Source organism: Phaethon aethereus (assembly GCF_964289735.1).
Source record: "Phaethon aethereus genome assembly, chromosome: Z".
Lineage (NCBI taxonomy): Eukaryota > Metazoa > Chordata > Aves > Phaethontiformes > Phaethontidae > Phaethon > Phaethon aethereus.
In genome coordinates, this window is record NC_138577.1 from 5,154,680 (window position 1) to 5,178,281 (window position 23,602).

Consider the following 23,602-nt stretch of genomic DNA (forward strand, 5'->3'; position numbering starts at 1 on the left):
AAAAAGGCTTCAAAACACTTCCCTGCAGAACAGTTTTAGCGTACAGAGATGCCTCTATAGACTGCTGCAAAGCTTTTAACCAAACACCATCATGGGAGATGGAATTTAAGCGCCTATTATGCTCTGTAGTCTCCATTTGCTTTTGTCCAGTAGATGATCTGTTGAGAGCTCATTAACAGAATCAACTGCTCTTGAACACTCTGCAGGAGGATACATTTACTATACTGGCTGTGGACCTTGGTATTTTGTACAAGATCAAGATTCGTCATGACAATAGCATGTTCAGTCCTGACTGGTTCCTGGAAAAAGTAGAGATCCTGGATGAGACCACAGAGGAGTCTTTCATTTTCCTGTGTGAGCGCTGGCTCTCTAAAAAGAAAGAGGACAAAAAAATAGAGCGTATACTTTATGAACAGGTATGGTTATGGCTCAAAGCTGGGATCACAAACCACTGCTACTTATAAATATAAAATGACTGAATATCTGGTTGAAGTCCAACACAGATCATTAGGGACTTATGCTTTTTCACTTGTCCAAAATGAATTTGTGATTTTTTGACAAGTGCTGAAAGTATGGCCACTCTCAGCCCAGTATCACTAGGTCTGTAATTTGCAGTTTCAACAGGAAAATCTAGGAGTCTAAGTGAAACTCTACAGCTGAGAGTCAAAGTACCTTGCTGATGCACAGTAGAGTATATTTCCCTGCACAGTAGAGTATATTTCCCTGCTGCTCTCCTTGCTGTGCCCACAAAGGAGGTTAGTTATGGGTCCCACTATTCAAAGTCCTCAAGCCAAAATATTGGGTCACAGAATCACGGAATCATTAAGGTTGGAAAAGACTGACTTCAAGATCAAGTCCAACCGTCAGCCCAGCACCACCATGCCCACTAAATCATATCCTGAAGTGCCATGTCCACATGTTTTTTGAGCACTTCTAGTGATGGTGATTCCACCACCTGCCTGGGCAGCCTGTTCCAATGCTTGATCACCCTCTCGGTGAAGAAATTTTTCCTAATATCCAGTCTAAACCTCCCTTGGTGCAACTTCAGGCCATTTTCTCTCATCCTATTGCTCGTTACTTGGAAGAAGAAACCAACACCCACCTCACTACCACCTCCTTTCAGGTAGTTGTAGAGAGCGATGAGGTCTTCCCTCAGCCTCCTCTTCTCCAGACTGAACAACCCCAGTTCCCTCAGCTGCTCCTCATCAGACTTGTGCTCCAGACCCCTCACCAGCTTCGTTGCCCTTCTCTGGACATGCTCCAGCACCTCAGCATCCTTCTTACAGTGAGGGGCCCAAAACTGAACACAGGATTGGAGGTGTGGCCTCACCAGTGCCGAGTACAGGGGCACGATCCCTGCCTTGCTCCTGCTGGCTACACTATTGCTGATACAGGCCAGGATGCTGTTGGCCTTCTTGGCCACCTGGGCACACTGCCGGCTCGTATTCAGCCAGCTGTCAACTAGCACCCCCAGGTCCTTTTCTGCCAGGCAGCTCTCCAGCCACTCCTCCCCAAGCCTGTAGCGTTGCATGGGGTTGTTGTGACCCCAGTGCAGGACCTGGCACTTGGCCTTATAAAACCTCATGTGTTGATCTTCGCCCATTGATCCAGCCTGTCCAGATCCCTCTGCAGAGCCTTCCTGCCCTCCAGCAGATCAACACGCCCACCCAAAAAAGGACTCTAGGTCCTTTGACTTCATCCTCATTGAACTGGATGAGTTTATCTTTTCAGCAAATTCTTCCACCAATGCCAAACATAAAAAAATCTAATTTCTTTGCTACTGCTCAAATCACCAAATGGTTTTTAGTGAAATGTCCTTTCTACTTGCACATTCTCTGTTGCTTTATCAGGCTAATATAGCTAATTGGAATTCGAGGTACATACACTAATTAAAATTAGCAAACAAGATTAATAGACCTCTCTTGCTTCTGTACAGTGAGGCATAATAAAGCAGCTGATTATAAGTCCATTGTATTTAAGGAGTTCACGAAATACAGTGACATTTTAATTGACAGTTACCACTAAAATTATCATCGATGAAGCTGGGCCAAACTCATCCTGAATACAACAGAATGGATGTAAGAAGAGTTACACCATGGATGATTATTGCCATATGCTCCCTCATAAAATTGCAGCAGACAATGCTATGAATTCTTGTGGTCACACTTGCCCTGTTGCTCATATTAATTCATAATGAGGAAAAGCTAATCAATTTATTTTTTTTAATTACATGACTGTGTGGTAAGAGCCTCACATTTATTGGACAATGACACCAAATGCATCTGCACTAACTCCTCAAATACAATAGATATTTCATATCATTCAGCTTTGCCGTACTCTCCCTCTTACGCTCTTTGACCTGTACCAGGTCAATTAATCTGGCACCACAGTGTGTGCCCTGATAAGCAAATCTGGCACCGTCCCATCCATCTGAATTTTCTGCAGCTATTGCTCACACAGGTAGCAGGGAAAAGTCACAAGGTACCAATAAAGTCCATTAGGTCCATTATATTTTCTTTTATTATAACACACATCCAAAATGGCCTGTCAGGTTTACCAGTGAAGTAAGTGAATGACCTGCAGTAAATTAGAAGTCACACTTATTTGAGCTACACTGAGCGAAAAGCTACCTGGGGAACTAGAGGGATTTCTTCTCTTGTTGTTCTTGGAGGCATATGGGAACAGCTGACGACACCTGAGCACTCAACCTCATTACCCTCCCATACATGCCTTCCAACTAGAGCTATGATGGCGAGCGAAACAGCCTGGATGGCTCATCTCTCAGCCTGTCGAGCCAGGATAGCAATGCAAACCTGAAGGAGATGAAGAAATCCAGCTTGGTCAAGGCGGCAGAAGAAGGATCATGTGAGCAGGCACCATGTTTGATTGCATGCATGCATGTGTTCTTGGCTTTCAGTGCTTGAGAGGTTGCATTCATCCCGGTGTCTTCACTCCTTTTGCAAGGAGAGGCAGAACAGCAAGTTGCTTCTCTTCACCTTGTGTTGTGACTGCTTGGGAAAGGCTGGAGAAGTGCTTGTGTTTCTGTGTTTGTTGCTTTTCCTATAGCTTTCCGACCTTAACAGTGGAATAAGCCTGAAGTTAACAGCAACTTCGGTGTTTCCAACCCTATTGTTTCCTCTCCTGTGGAAATTTGTGATGCTGTAGCTTGTCAGAATTAACTTCTCCATTGCCAGCAGACGTAAGTTCTCCAAGCAGACTTCTGCTTCGGACAATGTGACAATATCGTTAGGTAGGTGGTTATTCAAGGGTACGCCATTTTCTGTTGTGGTGAGGTAAAAGGCACAGGGGACCTCTATAGGCAACTACAATCCCAAATTGTGTTCTTGTCTAAAATTAGGTGAGTGCATCCACACCACCAAATGTGGAAAAGGAGCTAGTCAACAACATCCACAGGGCCTCCTCAGAAAGAAACCCAATGACCTGAAGAATAATACTCCCTCTTCCTTCTCCTCCACCACCAACAAACTCATTGCATGCAGCACTTCAGAGGTGGGGAGAAGTGAATGGCGGGGTCTGATAGAGTTAAGGGAATAATTTATTCAAGTTTCATATAATTTTGTCTGAAGTGTCCTTCAAAGGATCCAAAGCTCTTTGCAGTGAGAGGGACCGTAGTCAGACATGCTATCACCAAAAGAGCCTCTTTTGGATTACCAGAGGCTCTTTTCCACGTGATTCCTTAAAGTAGCTGTTGTTGCTGATATCAGCTTTTTTTTTTCATCCTATATCTCTTTGACCTACTCAAGGTGATGTTTCATGTAGCATATTAGATCTGAATTTCCAAAGAAGGCTTTGAATTTCCTGTGATCTTATTTGCCATGCTTAAGACATCTCCCCTTTTCATGATCAGGCCAGTAGTGCCTCATCACCAAGGATGTTTTTTTAACATGAATTCAAATGTGATTTATTTTAGAAACCTTCAGGTTTTTTCCTTACAACATGTAGCTGCATGACAGAACCTGTTGGGCTGGGAGGGGAGTGGGATACAGGGAGTGGAGCAAGAGCACAGATAAGTCTCTCAGCTCTCAGAAAACAAGCTTCAACTGAGAGCGCTCAGGTGAATTTGTTCTTTTCTATAAGGTGGATTGTCTTATAATTGGAAGGAGGAAGGTCTGCAAATGCTGTCACTGAGAGAAAAGGAGTCCATGAACTCTGGACTGAAGTTCTTGCTCAAATAACTGATGGAAACCATTGAGGTTCCAGTCTAGATTTTTGTCTTTAGTCTCTGGTCCCTGAGACAAAGCAAAGCTGAGTATAAAAGAAAAATATGTTTCTGGATTGCAAGTTATAAAAAGTGAAATATGCTGGACTGTGTCTGCAAAAGCCAGCTTTCATGCAGGGAGGCTGGTCTTGCTCGGCTGTGTCTGATACGAAGTGGGACAGTTGTGCAGGTTTTGTTTCTGTCCTGGCTGTGAACAAAGTGTGGAAGATCACTGTCCATCAGCTGAAGTTAACCTTCATGGAAAACTTCCCCAGTCCATTAATATTTCCTTATAACTTCATTACTACACAGGCTTTATTTCTCTGTATTTATGTACCTTTTGATTAACCACCTCTGTGTTCCAGGACAATGACTTATCATCCAGACTGCACCTACAGTTCATTGCCATCCTACATGGGATCTTTTAGCTTCAGATTAAGATTTTAGATGTTGTACTGTGTTGTACCAAGTAACTGGGCAGCAGCTGAGTCACTGTTACTGTCTGTATATGTGCTCTTAGTCCACAGAAAGTGCAAAATAATTAAACTTCTCTTAAAGTTCCAAGGTAAGCCAAGTGTAAAATGATGTAATTTGGCATAGGAATTTAAGATGGCTTTCTCTGATATGGTCCAAGGGAATTCACACAAATGGTTACTGCAGCTCAGCTGATGCCCAGTAGCTGGTTGTGATGTGATACCTGGGTTGCATGTCTCACACCTTTAAGTTTTGAAGCAGACATAATGCTGCACATTGCTTAACCTGGTCTGCAACCCATGCGTCTTGGGGCAATCGTTCTTTTGTAATCCCATAATGTGTCCAAATGAAAAAGATGTGATTCCCATGTTCCTTCTGATATTACTTCTGTGGTGAGACAATGGATAACATCTGCCGTGTTGGCATGCCATGTAGTTTCACAAATAATGGGTAAAGCATCAGCATCTCCCCGGAGAACTCATCTCTAGCAGAGCTGGGATAGTTCCCATCATCCCCATTGTGACAGGGTGGTCTTTCTTCTCTGAGTCCTGGAGCTTGTCATCGCCACTATCTCTGTGGCAGTGACATGGCCTCATTAAGGAAACTGCATCTTGAAGGAATGTCAGATACGATGGACTGTGGGAGCCAGACAGCCACCTCCTGAGCTGGGCAAAAAACCAGCTGTTAATTAGTTGATTAGGGGAAGTGGTATTGGGAAGTGCCTGGGAAAGGGAGTGACAGTTTGAGCAGCCCAGTTCTGACTCTCCCATGCTCAGATGGTGAATACCTCTGAGAGTCAGGAGGTGATGCCAGGATGGAGCACAGAGAAAAGTCCTGTTGACTAGGAATCCGCTTGGGTCTGAACTGGGAACCCTGCTCCATGCTGGAAGGCAGTGCTGGAAAGGGTGTGGTCTACATCCCTGACGAAACCCAACCGCCTGTGGAGGGGACATGTGCCCTCCAACAGCCTGAACTCTGCCCAGGGACTCAGGGAAACAGGGGGCAAAGGGAGATGGGTTGGCAGACCTGTGGTGTCCTACTGTGGCCTTGTACCTCAGGTTTTGCACTCTCCGATGTTTGAAGAAGTAGAACTTCCAATAGAAGTAGAACTCCCAGAGAAAGAGGGAGACAATGGAGACGGGAGATAAAGAAATTAAAGGATCACTCTTGCAGTTTTTAGAGGAAAGAACAACAGTGATTATTTATGAGAAATTTAACAATTTCTTATAGTTCTCATTTTTTATATAGGTGTTTCAAATACTTTGGCTTGAGGGTGCAACATTAGTTGGAAATGCTGGTAGTTCTGTGAACTTAGCCTGCCACAGGAGAACAGGATAAAAACTGTATAAAAGAAAATTTTGTCCCTATTCAAAACATCCTTTATTTAAAAAAGGAGTCTGGAGCTGTTCTAAACATGACCCCTCAACATATTTTTGTAATATCTGTCTTGCCTCAGCTAAACCCTTTCTCCTGCTAATACCAGCAGCTCAATGGTTATTTCGTGAAGAATGCATTGCATGTCATTATGCTGATGTGCACACTGAAATGTAAATGATACCATAAAGGGGAGAATAAGTCTTGCCTAATCATCAGTTCATTTTGTGTTGGTACACAAGATTCTCAAACTGGGACTGAACAAATCTCTGGGTTCTGCTCTGTCCAGAGGTAAGAACAGATTTGGTCAGCATCAATTCATGCCTTCCCTGATATTGCACACATATCCTGAGCTTCATGTGAGTTTCTAGCACAACCTTCTGCACCAAAAATATTGTTAGTCATTATAAAGCAAAATCCTGGATGATTTGAAAGCCAACCAAGTTTTTTTGTCAAGGTTTATAAACCTTTTTTTTAAATTGAAAAAGTGATGATGAGGTCAGGCTGAGTTTTGAGTCTGTGACGAGGCAAGTTTCAGAGCTCCGAGTCTTGTCAGAACAGTTTGAACAGCCCTACATGAATGTTCTGAGAAATCAAACCAGTATTTAGCATCTAATTCTGCACAGCCTGCTCGGCTTACCCAAATGAGCTCTTGGAAGGCACTTGAAAAGCAGTCTGGCACTTCCTCCCTTTTAACAGCTGAACTGAAATTTCTGAAAACCACAGAGAAACCTGCTAAGTCCCAAGCCTTGGCCTGAAGGTTTTTCCCCTAACCAATATTATTATGCAATGTAAAAAATTATTGAATGACCTACCTTTAATACAAGAATTATTCATAGTTTGTCTGGATTTGCAAAGGGATGCTGAAACCCTGAGCTGCCCCGTAGATCACAGCAATCCTTGAATGAAGCAGAAAGGAGAACATTTTCAGTTGTATTGGGGTATTTAGTCAGTGATGGTTTACCTTGGAGTCAGCATAGATTTATTTGCCTTTATTGAATGATGATTGTAAGATCGCTTTGGTTTAATAGCCTATTTAAGATTTAGGTGCTCAGTCTCATCTTCAGGAAGGTCTCTTGGTGTAAATAAGGATTCAAGCCCTTTGCTGTTCTGTCATCTATTAGAGAGAAATCTGGACTTATAACCTCCTTGCAGCCAGTAGAGTTGTCTGGGGAAATTAACCCTTGCGGCATTCAGTCCCAAGCGTGTATGGGAAAGCAGTCCCCCATGCATATTTGTAGCCCAATGCAGCATGGTGTTATCCCTTCTCTGAATGAGTTCAATGGGACGTGAACCTATTTAGCATACACAGCTGCTCCCTCTGATGGGATGAGTCCCTGGTTTTCTGAAGTCTTGTGTAAATGCGTATGCGTGTGGGTTTTCTGATGATTAAACCTCTGTTTCTTGCAGTGATCCCATACCACATCACCGTCACGACGGGCACAGAATATGACTCCAGCACTGACAGCCGAGTGTACATCATCATCGTGGGCCCTCAGAAAGTGCAGACGGAGAGGCTGTGGCTGGATCTTCCAGAAGGAAAAGATGAGTTTGCGGATGGCTCCGTAGAGAAATTCTCTGTTTGGGGCCTAGATGTTGGAGAGATCAAAAAAGTGGAGGTACTTTGTGAATGCAGCACAAACACTGGAGCCATATGAAATACGTGGCCAAAGAAAGCACATGTTCCTGTTATTCTTAGCAGTGAAGGAACGGCACTTGGGTCTGAAAGGAATGTAAACAGGGATGTGCTAACGAGATTTCACATGTGTCTGAACCTGAAAATAAGTATGCTTTACATCTCACAAAACCAAGATCCTTGGGAGGCAGAAGATAATTTTGAATTATAAAGAAGTTGTAACATGTCCCAGATTTGTCTCATCTCTGGCACTGTTTTTTCTTAGCCAAGCCCTGTTATTGACAGATGCAGTGAATGTTCCCAGGATGCAGTCCTCCACCATCAGTCTTTTTCCTAGTTGATTTTTACAGTACTTCCAGTTGGGTTTCATAAATTGTGCCTGCAGTGAGAAACACATCTTGTATAATTTTCTAGCTAAACATGAAAATTGTTTTCACAGCTTGGAGGACCCAGGCTTCGAGAAGAAAATTAATCATTGTTCATAAGTAACATGCACAAATAGATTTTGGAACAGGAGCCATTTTTTCCGCTATGGCTTAGGGAGACAGAATTTGCATAGACATTCCATCACTGAGCTTAAACTTCACATGAATCTTCCGGAGCACTTGTGTACATTGTTTTTGTTTCATAAGGCAGTTCCACCTCCTAAAAGCCTACTTTTATTTTTACCCCTGTTTTGCAGTAAACCAACCTGTTGGTGTGCGTGCTTGTGTATTCAGAGGGAGATTAGTGAAAGAAATATAAAGAGAGAAATCCTAACTAATTAAAAAAAATCTTTGCGGTTGTATGTCATGTTTTAGCAGCTGGTAGACTAAAGCACTCCCATTAGCATTCATTCAAGCAATGGATTCTGACACCTTGAGAAGTCTCCATACTAGATTTGCGTTTATTATCAAGCCATTTTCTTAATGCATTCCAAGTGCCTGGTTATTATGACTATTAGTGGCACTTTCAATCTAGCCCATCTCTAGGTCAAACTTTGAAAGTGAAGCAAGTACGTAAATCCTTCTCTTCTAGACTGTGTGCACATGGAAACAACTTGGGCTGGGATAGAGAGGGAGGAAAAAGCCAGTATTACCCCTCTGTGTCAGAGAGAGAGAAGGAGCTGGATGAAGAAAGAAATAGAAAGGGATGTTGGAAAAGAGACAGTGAGTAGGGTGAGGAAGGGCAGAGAATGGGAGAAAGTAGGAGCAGACACTTGGAAATGGACAGAAGCAAGGAAAAGAAATAATTTTAAAAGGATTACAAATGGGAAAGAAGAGAAAAGATTGCAAATGAAATGCAGAGAATTAGAAAAAGGAATAACGTATAGCTTTCAAGCTGGTTGATGTTCTTCTGCACTCTTCACCCCTGTCCTCAATGATCTTACCGGTCTGCTGCCTCACCTCTTGCTCATTTTTCCCTTTTAGTTTGTAACCCCCCAGCTCGTGGCTGGAGAAGCCATCTGCTCCTGGCCTTCTGCCTGCCCCCTGCTTGGAAGGCCTCTTCTTGTTGATCCATGTCCCAGCGATGACATCGATGTGCCAGTCTGCTGTGGTTGCCATGGAATCAGTCCATATTTTCCATGTAGAAAATTGCAGTGTTCAGGGACGTTGCAGAAAATTGCTAGTTTTCTGCTTGGGAAAAGTGAGGAACAGTTCGTTCTCTGATTTGGCATTTGGCTGCTTCTGGAAGAAGGCAAGAAGTTCTGAATATGAGTTACCATGTGAAAATATTATAGCATGGGGATTAAGTTTCCAGAAGTCCTCTGTGTAAACCCAGGCAGCAGACTGCAGGATTTAGTAGGATCGTAAGATTTGCAGCGTGATGCCACTTTTAGTTTGGTATTATTCTCCTGCTGCAAATATACTATAGTGAGAGCAGAAACAGTGGAATATGAAGTAATTTGAAAGGGGCCCATTTATACCTGTCTTGTAAGCCTACAGATATAATATTTACTACTGGTGTACTTTAATAGACACACTGACATGAAAATAAATAATACAAGTTATTTGGTATAGGCACTTTATACTGTGTCCTTCAAACAAGTTTTAATATTTCTTCTCCTAATTAATGAAAGTATCTCTGTTCCTAGATTGCTGTTGCTGCAGAGAGACACAGGTGTGATCAGAAGTGTCCTGCATTGGTCTGCATTTCTAAACCATTTCTGGTTCAGAGCCTTTCTCCATCACAAGCACAGAGCAAAGTGTGATGGACTGTAAAGTGTTGCAAGTCCAGTCCCTCACTGACTAGGGACCTGATCCTGGAAGACCCTCAGGTCTCTCTAATATTCTCTGCACCTTCCAGAATAAGCAAGAAATCCCATTTTTTTTTCATCTTTTCCTTCTAGCTACCACTCACATTCTCTGCCATTTTCCTCTGTTGTTGCATTCTGTTTCAATGCGATTGTGAGCTGTCCAGTGCAAATTGTACATCTTAGTCTTGGTGATTTCAAAGATTTTCAAACATCCCAAGAATCTAGCTGCCTTTGAAATCCTGTCATTCTAACTTAGCTCAAACATCTCAGCCCAAACAACTTGTTGCGATATTGGTATGCATGTCCAGGCTACACTGCTGGTGTGGCCATGGCTTTTGGATCATTCACTCCATTGGCATGGTCTGTCTAAAGACTTTGCTTGAAAGACAAATCCCAGTGTTTCTGCTCTGAAAGACCAGCCATAAGGAAGACTCAGCACTGGATGAGTTTATCCCAGACATTACAACATTGTTGCTGGAGCCCTTGGACATCTGCTTGTGTGCAGCTTCTCCAAGGCAACTGGATGTGCAGGATGCTTTCTTCTGGCCAGTCACTGATACCAAAGGAATTAAAGGATGCTGTGAAAATCTAGTACCTAGCAATGTCTTGGAATGATGCTTTAGGAGGTGGCTATAATGAACCCAAAAGATGAACAGAGTTTAATGGGCTCACTGGGATTTTTCCTCTGGCTGCTCTGTCCCCGCTTCACTGCAGAGCCTTTGCCCTGAACTTTCCCCAGCGCCTCATCCGTCCCGTCCTGCAACAGGTCTCAAGAGGCCGTGTGCAGGCTCTCAGAGGGGCTTTGGCTTTGGAGAAGGGCAGCCAAGCTGGCAGAGAGGGAATGGGAAGGCAAGTGTTATATTCCCATTCACCTCACACCCCAGGAATCTGAGAATTAATGCATCCATTGTAGACTTGAATTTCCCTAGTGGTTAACGTTAATTTTCTGCAGCTGCACAGACATTAGTATAGTAATAATACTCCTAATAGCAGTGATGGCTGAGACAGTCAGATAAAAAAGATCACTTATTTTTTGGGGAAAAAAAAGATACCACAGATATATCACCCTAGATGAACCTGTTATTAAAAATTATTTTCTGCACAACTCTAAACATCCTAATAATTTAAAAACAAAAACAGCGAGAGCTAAGGACTTAATTTTCCTAGTAACGACACAAACAACACTTGCTCTGAAAATAATGAACTGTTGGTAGTTCTTATATTCAACCTTTTGTGTACAGATAGCTCATTGAAATGACTGGCTGACTGAACTTTGTACATCAGCTGCGATACATAAGTCTGCCCCGGGATGAATTGCCCATGTTCTTTAAGAGGAACACATGCAGTTTCTTGCAGAAGTTTGCACCATCAGCATCGTTTTACTGCTGATGTACCTGTAGGAACGTTGCTTGTTCCTCTTTATGGTCCTTGCTAGACTCCGCTCCAGGTAGGCTTTGGCTTTCCTAACCTCATCCCTGCACACTTGGGCAGCGTCTCTGTATTTCTCCAGGTCCCTTGTCCCTGTTGCCACCTCTATTATTCTTCCTTTTTCCGTTTAAGTTTTGTCAGGAGCCCCTTGTTCATCCATGCAGGCTTCCTGCCACTCTTGTGTGACTTCCTGCTCTCCAGGATGCACCACTTTTGAGCCTGGAGAAGGTGCTTCTTGAAAATCAAACAGCTACAGATGTAAGCTCCATCTGTGGGCTCCTATACAAACATGGAACTTTTGCAGTTTAAGGAGATGGGAAGCAGAGAAACAGCCTGATACATACAGTTAACTTAGATGTAGTTTTGTGAGGGAAGGATTGCTTGAATAACGCATGTGGGTGTTTGCCTAGCTACATCTTTACTCCTGCTTATGAAGTTTTGGCTATTTGCTTCCAAGTGTTGCAACAGCAGTGGTTGGAAAGATGGAGAAATGGGTCTGCAGAGATCAGTAGACTTGCAGATAGAGGCCAATGGAGCAGAAGTAGAATAATAAGAGACTGGACATGTTTTCGTGTAGGTCAGTGCAGTCTACTTATTTCATGTTCCCCTTGCTTATTTTTCCCTTACTTTTTCCTGCCTTCCCTCATGCTCAGCAGCACATGACCTGAGCTTCCTTGCCCACATCAGCTACTATGTACCCTGATGTCTTAAATGTTGGGCGGCAATAGCACAAAAAATTTCACAGCTTGCTCCGTTCCACTGTGGAAGTGGTTTGTGTGACAGTGTACGTAGTCAACACTCTTAGTCCTTCATCACTGTTTAAAACCCTCAGTCAGGGTCTCGCCTCCAAAGAAATCCCCTTTAACCAGCAGGTGTTTTCTCGATGACTCTCACAGGTGGGACACGACGGCGCTACTCCTGAGAGCTGCTGGCTGATGGAAGAGCTCACCATTGTCGTGCCCACCAAAGGTGTCATGTGTAACTTTGTCTGTAAGTGCTGGCTGGCCAGAGACAAAGGTGATGGACTAACCTCACGAATCCTCAATATTCTGGATGCAGACTGTGTTAACATTGGCCTCAAGGTAGGCTCTAGGCTCATCCTGTATCTTTAGCTGTTGCATGGACCTGTGCTGATACAGGTTGTGCATCAGCAGCTCTCATACTTTGACTTCTGGATGTGGTTTGAGCCATTTATTTGTTAATTCTTTAGCAAAATCTTTAGGAATTTTTACCATCGTTACCACTTAGAACACTGTTTAATACAGCTGGCTGGACACAGACATGGCATAGGGAGAAAGAACAGGGTAGGGCACAGTTCAGCAGCACGTCCTCATTTTGTCACCAGACTTGGAGCACCCACTGCATCCCCTAGGACCCACAGAGGGGGTGCAGCCACAAGATGAACACCTTGGTGCAATCTAACTTTGTGTTTTGTTTGAGGACGTACTTCTAACTCATCAAATTAGAGTAGTGGAGATATTTTAATCTCTGCATAGTATGACTACATATCAGCTTTTCTAATATGGAATAGGGAAACTTAATTCAGTTAGAAACCAATAATAACTGGAAGTTGTTGAAACATGGAGATACTTGTAAGCTTGATCTTTGAAATGAATAGCTGATTAAAGTTGAATAAACAATGAAGAAAACCATATAGTCTTTTCATCCATATATATGAAATTTGAAGTAATATATGCCATGCCATATTTCAACCAAGTACAAATTGGAAAGCTGAGCTGTGCTGATTTTGGATGTAAGATTTATAATAGAAATAACAACCTGGATGAATGGGACAATAATACTGTGTTTAATACCTGTATGGCAATTTAAAATCTCTCTAGAAATGTTTCTATTTACAGTGAGGTTACACTTTCATAGTACAAGAATTTTTCTTTATGCTGCCCTTGATTCCCCAGCTACGGATATTCTCCTGAAATCTTTTTTGTTCCCCAGACACACAAAAGCATGATAACATTTTTAGCATCTCTGAAGGATTCAGGTTTTAGTGGTAGAATTTACCTAAGAGGGAAAATAAACTCCCTCAGACTGAATACCACGGTTAAAATCTAATCTCTTAAAAACTTCCCATAAGTTGTTTAACCTCCTGGATGAGGTTTCCAAACTCCTATCAGTGACCTGATGGCTTGCCCATAGACTGAAGTGGATGTTAATGAAGACTTATGTTCAGTCTTCCTTTAAAAGCCCGATCCTGAATACTTATTTTCATGAGCATGCCAAAAATAGACATATCTAACTTTTTTTTTATTCTATGATGTTGGGGCAGAAACTTGCTGAAAGGTTTGAAGGAAATCAGGGAAGATGCTTGAGACGTTAAATCAGAAGTGCATATTTGACTTTGTGATCAATCTCCGAGTTGAGGGAATTTGGGACTCTTTCCTCATAAATAGCTGTAGTTAGAAACTGAGTTTAATTTTTTTTTTTTTTAGAGTTCAAAGAAGACTAATACCCTTAACATCTTTGGGAAAGTTAATGCTTTTTTGTTTTGCTTTTGCTTGACTCTTGCACAGCTATACATACACATTTCAATTTAATTTTCTTCCTGGCTTGATATTCGCTCTTTGTGTTTTAAATTATTTGCCTTCCCGTACAAAAAGAAATTAATTAATGTCCACCACAGTCATTAAAAACCTTTAACGCATTTGTAAAAGAGTTTTTCTTCTACCATCTATTGTAAATATGATTCTCTGCCATGATGTAAAATGTGTGTGGATGAATATGTGATGGACAGGTTACTCAGGATTGAACAAGCATGCAAAAATTTTTTTCTATGGCATTATTCCTTTGCACTGTTTATTTATGTGGCAATCACAATTCAGGCCAATAAAACTTGTCCAGTGGTGCACTATTTGAAATATGTTTTGTTGAGGCTGTTTCTTGATATTCTTCCACCTCTTAAATCCAGAGATCTTGTTACCATAGGTACAATCTTGAAAATGTCTAAGTGGCCTAAAAGTCTTAATGCCACTGACAGCCACTGGGACTTGCATGCTTTTGAAAGATTTTATTCTGAATCTTATTATTCACATGTCAAGAGAAAAGAACAGAAGCTAATAAGGTGAAAATGATGCACAATATCTTTTCACAAATTGGCATAACTTTAATGTATGAGATTTGGGAACACTCTGCGTTCGATGCAGCAGTGTACGTCCCACTGGGAAATAGATAGCTGCATTTTTCTGCTGTACAGAACATTTGGCTGTATAGACTTTAAAACTATTAGTGATGTTGGACTAAATGTTGCCCAGATGGACACTGAACATTTGGGGGAAATATTTTGCAGTCAAGGGAAACAAAAAAATTTTGTCTTTGGGACCTGTTTTTAAAAATGGCAAACTTTTGGTGCAGTATGGACATCTGGAGCGCTGAAAGGTGGCTGGCAGGAGGCGGCAGTAGGGTCATGACTCCCGTGGAGAAGCAGTTTACCAGGTCTTCATCGATCCCCAAACATATAGTTGTCAAAAAACATGTGTCTTTCTCTGATTCTATCATCTAAGCTGAGAAAATCTGCAGAAAAAGTCATAGATGATGCAAAGAGGAAGGTCCTGTAGCAAGTTGCAATCTCTAACTTTGCCTCTGAGAACCACGATGTGGAGAGAACTCAAGAAGCCATGTTGTAATGATTTCTGGCAAAGCAGCAGATCTCCTGCAGAGCCTGGCTAGCATTCTGCCCAGCCTTTTGTGTGGGGTAAGGACAGCTGTTCGAATGAGACTTTCTGATTGTTTCAAATCCTCACCAGATCCTCTACGAAGTCACAGTTGTGACTGGAGACATCGAAAGCGGCGGTACCGACGCCAGTATTTTCATGACTGTCTTTGGATCCAATGGGAACACTGAGGAGATGCAGCTCGAAAAAAACGGAGACAGGTACAGTTCCTTTGTCATTTTTGTTGGTTAGAAGTGGAGTGGTAACAGATTCTGGTGTCAAGTCAAGAAGCACTCAGGGCTTTGATCATGCTCACACTGAAACACAAAGAGAAACTCCCTTTGACTTTATAGATTCAGAATGGGGCCCTTTGTTATTGTAATGTATTTAGCAGAGCGGAGGGAAGCAGTGCACTTTGTAGCCAGGGGAATCATCTTTTGTCATTTGCAGAACTTTCGTTTATCCTATTCCTCAATGGCTTTAGAGATAAACATTGTGAACAAAAATATGAATTGTGAAGTCCTGCGTTGGCTCCAAGAGGAACTGTGGACATTGCATGAAAACACAGGTGTAGTTTCTGCAAAATGCATCTTTTGTGGAAAAATAAGTAATTTAATTTGAACATTATTTAATGGGAATGCATGAGTAACTGCATAATGAAAAACAAACCAACATGCACATACCTGCTTTGGGAAGTGCCTGTGATTGGAAGGTGCTGACTCTCCTCTGTCTGCTCCTCTCCTTTGCTGAAGTGTCCAGATATGAGCCAGCTTGGTCCAGAAGCTGCCTGAGGGATGCCAGGGCCTGAGCTGGTGAACTGAGGGCCCGGAGGAGAAGTGAGCTTCTTAGATCAGGCTCAGGCTCTGTTAATGTAACCGCGCACTTTTGGAACTGGAGCTGGCTTGTCTGCAGCTGGCACGAAAGGGACACGCGATGACATCTGTCTGCCCAGATGTGGCCTTACAGCGCAGAGAGGCAGAAACAGGCTGTGCGCTGTGCAGACTGCTGCACTGCATGCTCTGATTTTACTAAAAAGCTGAAATGTCATGTTTTCTTCAGCATAAGCGGCCTTCAAACACTGTAACCCTAGTCTGACGCCAGCATTTCCATAAGCCAAAAAAACCCCATGTGCCACTGATCCATTTCCTAATGCCTTCCTGTTCCTTTCTAGCACCTCCCTCGGTACAGAAAGCTTCGGCATGCTCAAAAATAAACTTGCCACTAACCATCTTTTAGAGATGGGCTTCATCAGGCTTAAATTTAATTAATTGACTACCTCTGATCTTATACAGCAAAGCATCTACAGAGCATCAGGAGGGCTGGAGCATTTGGTCACACGGGTCGAGCTCAGCTCGCGGAGGTGATGCTGGACACTTCCCCCAGCTTCCAGGTGACGCAGGTCCTCTGCTGCAGCTCCGCATATCACGTGTGGGCTGGATAATTGAAGATAAGGCTCCTCGCACAGAGGGGTTTGCTCAGGGGATGTTTTACTTCCAGCTGTCATAGCAGAGTGGATATCTGGGCAAGCGTGTTCAGCCTAGCTTGAAACCTTCATGTGTTTAGTTAGTAACAAGCATGGGCCCTGTTTGCTATGAGAAAAAATGTAGCAGAGGTGCTGCTGACTAAAATCTCCATGAGAAACATGGCTGAGTCATGCAGAAAGCTGTAGCTCTTGGCCTTGCTCTCCATCACAGAGAGGCACCCAGCATGTGGGGCAATGTACCTGGGTTACCTGCATGTTGGGCTATCAGTGACGTCCTGCTTCCAAGACCTCAGGCAATCCCAAACGGATCTGTCTTTCACTATTTTAAGCCCAACATTCAATTCTAGTACATGGGGAAATGAACCATGACTGTTTGTATTTAAAAGTAAAGCAAAATTCACATCAAGCTACATCAGCCAAAAACCTCTAAAGGGGACCAAGACATCTTCAACCCCTGAAGAGAGGGATTGCAGTTTCACTCCAGCTGGCCAGGCAAGTGTGTGGCCTATAAAAAAAATCACTTTTGTTTATACGGGTGGGATGGATAACCTCTGCTATAAGGATATGAAAATGCAATAAAGGAGGGCCACACAGTTTATATGTTATTAGTTGCTTGGGTTGTCTTCTGCCAGTAGAAGATCTGCAAAATGTGGTGAAAACTCATTGGGGCGGTATGAAGAAGGACATGTAAAACACAGCTGTTAAGATGTTCATATCCCCAGGACGCTGTGCTATTCTTTGGGGATGTACTGGCACATCTCTGCTAGCTGGAGGAGCTCTGTATCACACCTCCAACTGTACAGAGCTCTTGTCATCTCATTAGCACCCTCTGCAGAGGACACGCATGTTCCCAAATACACATATTGCCCATTTCCACACCACTCCCACCAGCCTTCACCCAGCTGTTAACAACACAGGCTTCCCCAGCTCTGGTTTCGCATGGAAGTCTCGCCAGCCCTTGCGCCAGCAGCGAGGTATGGGTGAGAGCCGCTGCAACCAAACGGTAAAAGGCACTTCATCTTTATTGGAGCCATCCAGTGCCAATTCACTCACAGCAGCTCAGTGCATTACGAAGAATCATCTGTCTAACCTGCTGCAGATTTAAGGCAATTTTAGCTACATTACTGTTATTGCCAAGACCTCTGGGCAATAGAAATATTTATAAGTGCAGGCATGGGTAGGAAAGCGTAATGAAATCCCTCAGATAAATGCTTCAGTGTCCTGGAAAAGGAATAGCTGCAGTCAGCTTGTCTGGGTACTTCTCAATTTTTTTCAGGCTTATGTTCATGTTCGTATAAATTAGGGATAGAAAAGAGCTCTTGGGTCACCCAGTTTGTCACTTTAGAAATTGTTTCCCTCTGGTACAATGGCTTCTTGAAAGTAGCAGGTGAGTATCAGCCTTACAAACTGTAAACAGGGCATTTACTGAAGATAAATAATGGTTTATTTTGTTAACAGACTGTTTAGCTTAGAGTTGCTCAGCCTGCAAAGGAGCAGAGCGAGAGACTTCTATGAAGCTTTGTAAGTAATAGTGATTGTAATGAAAACTGATCATAGGATCATGGGATAATTCAAGCTGGAAGGGTCACACCTTTTCCTTCAATAGAAGTGGAAATCAATCCAGTCCAGGCACAAAAGCACATTCTCTTTCTCACAGTGAGACAGGTTGTCTTGGTATCTGGTACCACAGAAAGACAAACAACAAAAGAGAGGAGTTTTTCAAAGAGCAAACATAACCCTTAATAACGAGAAATGGACTGGGACCAAAACGCCCCGTCCAAATGCCTCTGGGAGTGCAGGGAAAGCAATGCCTGGATGAAAACTGAGAGGCTCAAGCCAATCCCTATTGCTAACATCTGCAGCTATGCAAGCTCAGATAATGGTGTGAGGATAATCACATTCATGCTGCAGGGTGTAATCTGAGCAGAGGTTGGTAAAGAAATGTTTTTTTCTCCATATCCTGGCACTGCACAGCTGTAGGAGGCTAACTGTATTGCCAGGGGTGAGATAGCATCATTATGGATTGTCTATATTACGGTAGTGCCCACAGTTTGCAGAGCTCTCTCCCAAACTTCTCAGCAGACTTGGGTAACTCACAAGGAGAAGTTTGCACGAAGGAGGAACCTCAACAGCAGAGTGGTCATGGTGGTGCTTGGTAGACTCCCTGGATTTGGCTTCGCTTCTACTTAGCAAGGGTTGGATTTCCATCTCCAAGCCCACAGCAGGTCTGCCAGAGTATTTTGGGGGCAAACCTAGAAGATGCACTTGCTCTAAACAGAGTAGTATTGAGCCTGAGGCAGCACTTGCACTGGAGCAAGGCTTTCTTCTTAGCACCATTGATGCTAAGAGGAAGGCAAGGTAGCTGCATTTCTAGCCAGTGTAATATCTTCTTCAAGAAGCATATGTTAGTTTTTCCCCTTCTTCTGCTTTCTGCTGATTGCTACGGATGAGCAGTTCCTACACATCCTTGTGCCTATATACAGCAGCCAAGAACAGGGTAAGATCATTCATGCAATGTTACGCAAACCTATCCTGGTTCCTATCAAAGACGGAGCCTGTTTGCAAATCCAAATTCCCCAAATTCAGGAGGGGAGTGTGGGACGGTCGGTTTTGGCTCCTTTCTAACATCGTTTGCCTGCACTTACTAACTTAGGTGTTGGGCTCCGACTTGCAATAAGGTCACCGTATTTAGCTGAGCTGCAGCAACTGTCTATCACCACGGCAAATGCAAAGTTATGTGCTGCGTCTTAGCGAAAGAAGATTAAGCAAAATTGCTTTGCCTTCTAGTTGGGATGGGCTAAGGGCAGGCACTTGGGCAGGTGCCAGGAGGAAGGTGATGTGCTGAAACCCAACTGTGAGTCTTTATTGTTCTAGTTACAAACAGAGTGATAATATATACCACAGGCTGCCTGGAATGACTCCAGGTGCCTTGTATGGACTTGTTTTTCCCGGGGAGGAGGAATCCCTGTCAAATCTGCATCTGAGGTGTCTTGCCAACAACACAGTAGCTGGTGACTGCAGGACAGAAAAGCTCAAGTCCAATAAAGTGCACTAATAAACTTTTAATTTAAGGATATTGGCAAGGCACGAGTTGAAGCGTAGACAGGGGATCAAGACGCAACGGAGCTGTAAAGCAGCAGGAAACCTCCTCGGTCTTTGAATCCCTCCAGGTTTGAGCGAGGCCAAGAGGACAGTTTCATTATGGAGATCGCCGATATTGCACCCCTCAGGAAGATGAGGATTCGGACGGACGGGAAGGGGACTCGCCCGCACTGGTTCCTGGAAAGGGTAATGCACCTCACATTGCATGTCTCTGTGCAACCTGCTTGTGTTGAAAGCCCTTGAGAAAGAGGAGGAAGGCAGCAAGTGACTCTTTTTTATTAATTTCCTGCTGCTTTCCATTTGGTTTCTCATGGTTTTTTCCTGCAGGAATTGAGTCAAAAAAAGAAGAGAGCAAGGGCAAAAGCTGTGCTGTACAGCTTTACCACAGTCTCTGCTGTTAGATCTCGCTTTCCATCCCTGCAAAAGAGCCTTGCCTTGCCACCCTGGCCACCTGCAATATTTTCTGAGTACCCTCAGCTCCTGCAGACCCCAGCCATACTCTGACCCTGTGGGAGAATGGATCTCCCTCTACCAGGCAGGGACAGCTAGCGGGGGCCTGGGCCGGGTGGGACATTTCCAAATAATCCATCCTTTCAGATGAGGTATCATATCTCTCCCCTTCCCTTCTCCCTCTAGCACACAGGCAGATTTCTTTCTTTTCTTCTTCATACAATTAAGGTGTCGTTTTCTTCTTGCATTTTGAATACAGCATGTAAAACGGCTCCCACTGCTTCTGTTGATTGTATTTTTCCCTGGTGTCCTATCTTGCAAAAAAGCACAGTCTGTCTGCTAATCTTTTCTACCAAACCACCAGCCCCATGTAAACTTCACTTATTTTTGGGCAGTAAAACTTAGTTGGCTTGTTATGGGTCCCTGTAATCACATTTCTAAGATAGAGGTGGAGTGATGTGCTGATTCCACACCATCAGATGTCATTAAAGGAGGAACACCTCTCTGCCATGTTTATTTAGCATGTTTTTTCTGGAGTAGATATCCTGCTGGATTTCTGTATCTTGACTTTTTAATGAGAATAGTTTAAGACCCAATAGCTTAACTCATGGTCAGAAACAATAGCGCAGGATTTTTTTATTGGGTCCTTTACCCTTTTTGACTGGTCTGAAGCTGTCCTCCTTCATTTGTCCATAAATAATGCATTTCTAAACACTGGTCGTAGGTGGCCACCAGTTTCCAGTGAAGTGATGAACTGCTCTACACCTCCATTAGCATGGTCTAAAAAGTGTTTCTGTACCTTTTGTACTTTAGCATTGTCACTTCTAAGTTTTTTCTCAGCAACTCTTTTGCAGCTTTCCAAAGCATTAGACTTCCAGCATATATCTTCCGAATATATGCCACAGACACAATTTTTCTCCTGTGCCTAAGGAATAACTCAATCTGTTCTCTGATTTGATTCAGTTATCTTGGTCAAACTCCCTTTGCCAGTTTCCCAGTACCTTCTTGAGATTTATAAATCATATTCATATAAAATGAAATCAAATAAATCTTATTCATCCAGAGACATTCCAGATCTTGCAGTCGTGAGCTAGCAGTAGCTCAAAGGCAAGGGACAGTGGCATCTTTCGTGGCAAATAACACCTTCACGTGTTCCTGGTGCCACCCTGTCCAGTCATCCAGCCTGCTGGACTGTCCCACCCAAAGCAAGGCTTTCCCAGAGAAGTAGACAAAAAGGACTCTCATGTGGACCCATTTGATGGGCTTATAGCCTTCTTATAGCTCTACAGAAGCAACAGGCAGACCATGCACGCAACTCTTTGAGACGAGGATTTTAGAAGCTTTTGAAAATTGTACCCGTAATTTCTGTTTTTCTTAGAGAAACAGAGCATGGAGGATCTTCTAGCTCCAGTGATACATAAAGAACTTTATTTATTAGTTTTCTTTCTCACCTTTCCTGCAAAAGTTAATATAGCATTTGCATTCCCAGGCAGAGAGGGAGGACAGGAGAGCTCTGGAAAAGGGGAGGAAGGATTTGTGTTCTCTGATTTGTATTCCAGCCTTGAAAACTTATGTAGCCTGGTGTGACATGAAAACTGATCTGAGCCCATTTCCATTTCTGTCAAAAATGCATATTAAAACTGCATAATGAAATACTTGTGGGGGTAGTGCTAAACTCTCAGACAGATGGTTCACAGTTAGTGCTAACTAGCACAGTGAAATGAGAAGCTAGATTAAGCCATCAACCCCGTAATTAACCATTTGTTGCTCCATTTATCTACAGGATATTCTCAGTTTTCTTGTTCTATTAAAATAACAATAAATGATCTTTTTAATTCTCTTTGGTCTCTTTGTAAAATGTTGCTGGTCATAATTTATACTGCTTTTAGTTTACCAGAAATAGAAGTGCATAAATACCAATTAAAATGCATGAATTATCAATGATATTGTACACAGCCAAAAGATTCAATTTACAAGCAGGGAAGTAGTCTTTTTTTTTTTTTTCCTTTCTGTCTAGATAAAATACATGGAAACTTCATTCAGAATCTCAGCAAAGTAATGAACTTGGTGCCAAAGATTCAAACTGCACCAAAAGTGGCAATAAGATTTAAACACTTAAACTTAATCCTCTAGAGGGAACAAAATTTGATTAGTGATGTGTTGGGTGAGAACGAATATTATTGATTCTTGCTATGCACAGAAGGACATACCGAAAACTCTCTAAAGCTGAGCAACACTTTCTGATCTCACCACTGCTGAGAGAGACACAGAGTTTGGATATTTTCCTCTGATCTAATGCTGAATCTCATGCTCTTCCACATCAGGCTACCACAACGCTGCTTTGTATTTCTGAAAAATCAGAGAATAAAAACATAGAATCACAGCTACCACAACGCTGCTTTGTGTTTCTGAAAAATCAGAGAATAAAAACATAGAATCACAGAACCACAGAATGGTTCAGGTTGGAAGGGACCTTTCAAGGCCATCTAGTCCAACCCTCCTGCAGTGAGCAGGGACATCTGCAACCAGAGCAGGGTGCTCAGAGCCCCGTCCAGCCTGACCTGGGATGTTTCCAGGGATGGGGCATCCACCACCTCCCTGGGCAACCTGGCACCACCCTCATTGTCAAAAATTTGTGGCTTCTAATTAGGAAACTTATCTCAATGCATGCTTTGGAAACCTCCTCCTGGGACAGAGAGTTCCTCAGTCCATGTGATGATTTCACCTGCTGCCCAGTGTCTTAGTTATGAAGTTGAAAAGCTAGAAGTAAGAAAGAATGAGAGCTCTCTGAGTGAAATAACAGGAGTTGTAAGACTGTTGAATTCTGCAGTGTTGCTTCCTTCAGAATTTTAATGCTACTTTGTGCTGTCAAAGCCAGGCAGATAAGAAGCTGTCTTAATGAAGCACTAATTGCATCGCATTCAAACGTCACAAATTATCGTGAATGTGGGACTTGGGCTTTATTCAGTTCTTTTTCCTTTATATAAAGGTGATTAAGAGAATTTGAGACAATTCATTATAGCTGAAGCTGACTGTTCTTTGCAACAGAGCAAAGTCTTTTTGTTTTACAATCAGAGGATACTGTTTTTAAGCGAAGACCAATGACATGCAACAGGACCAAAAAAACATGCAATTGAGTCTTTAAAGATGAAATCCAGGATCTATGTATTTTTTTGTTAGTGGGGTGTGAGCCCCTGTGGACCATGTTTCACACTGCAGCTGGGAGAAGGCTGGGTTGAGGTAAAACAAATGATCAGACATGTCAAACCTTTCTGTTACAGCACACAATTAATTTCAAGTTGCTGTCAGCTACGATATTTGCTCAGCTGCAAAGCAAATTATCAACATTTTATTCATCCATATCACTCCCACTTCTTTTTCATTTCTATAGGTGTTCTACAGCCCAGTTAAAACCTATGCATAATTAGTGATAATGTTTGAGCATTAAAAGCATGCAGGATGTCCACAGCAAGTTCTAGGTATTGTAAAAAATAGTTTAGACGCAATGTAAAGCAGCGTTCTCATTGCCAAGTGG

At 42.8% G+C, this 23,602-nt stretch overlaps 1 protein-coding gene across 1 annotated transcript in view; it reads left to right on the top strand.

The window, feature by feature from the left end:
• LOC309415990 (lipoxygenase homology domain-containing protein 1-like) overlaps positions 1–23,602 on the top strand; it is a gene marked incomplete at both ends in the record, with an annotated part of 135,006 nt that overhangs the window by 85,053 nt on the left and 26,351 nt on the right. Inside the window, 6 exons of the mRNA XM_082013728.1 lie at positions 207–416; positions 2,742–2,865; positions 7,478–7,686; positions 12,264–12,449; positions 15,126–15,253; positions 19,686–19,803. Of these exons, the coding sequence (XP_081869854.1) occupies positions 207–416; positions 2,742–2,865; positions 7,478–7,686; positions 12,264–12,449; positions 15,126–15,253; positions 19,686–19,803 (975 nt within the window). The remainder of the gene's footprint in view (positions 1–206; positions 417–2,741; positions 2,866–7,477; positions 7,687–12,263; positions 12,450–15,125; positions 15,254–19,685; positions 19,804–23,602) is intronic.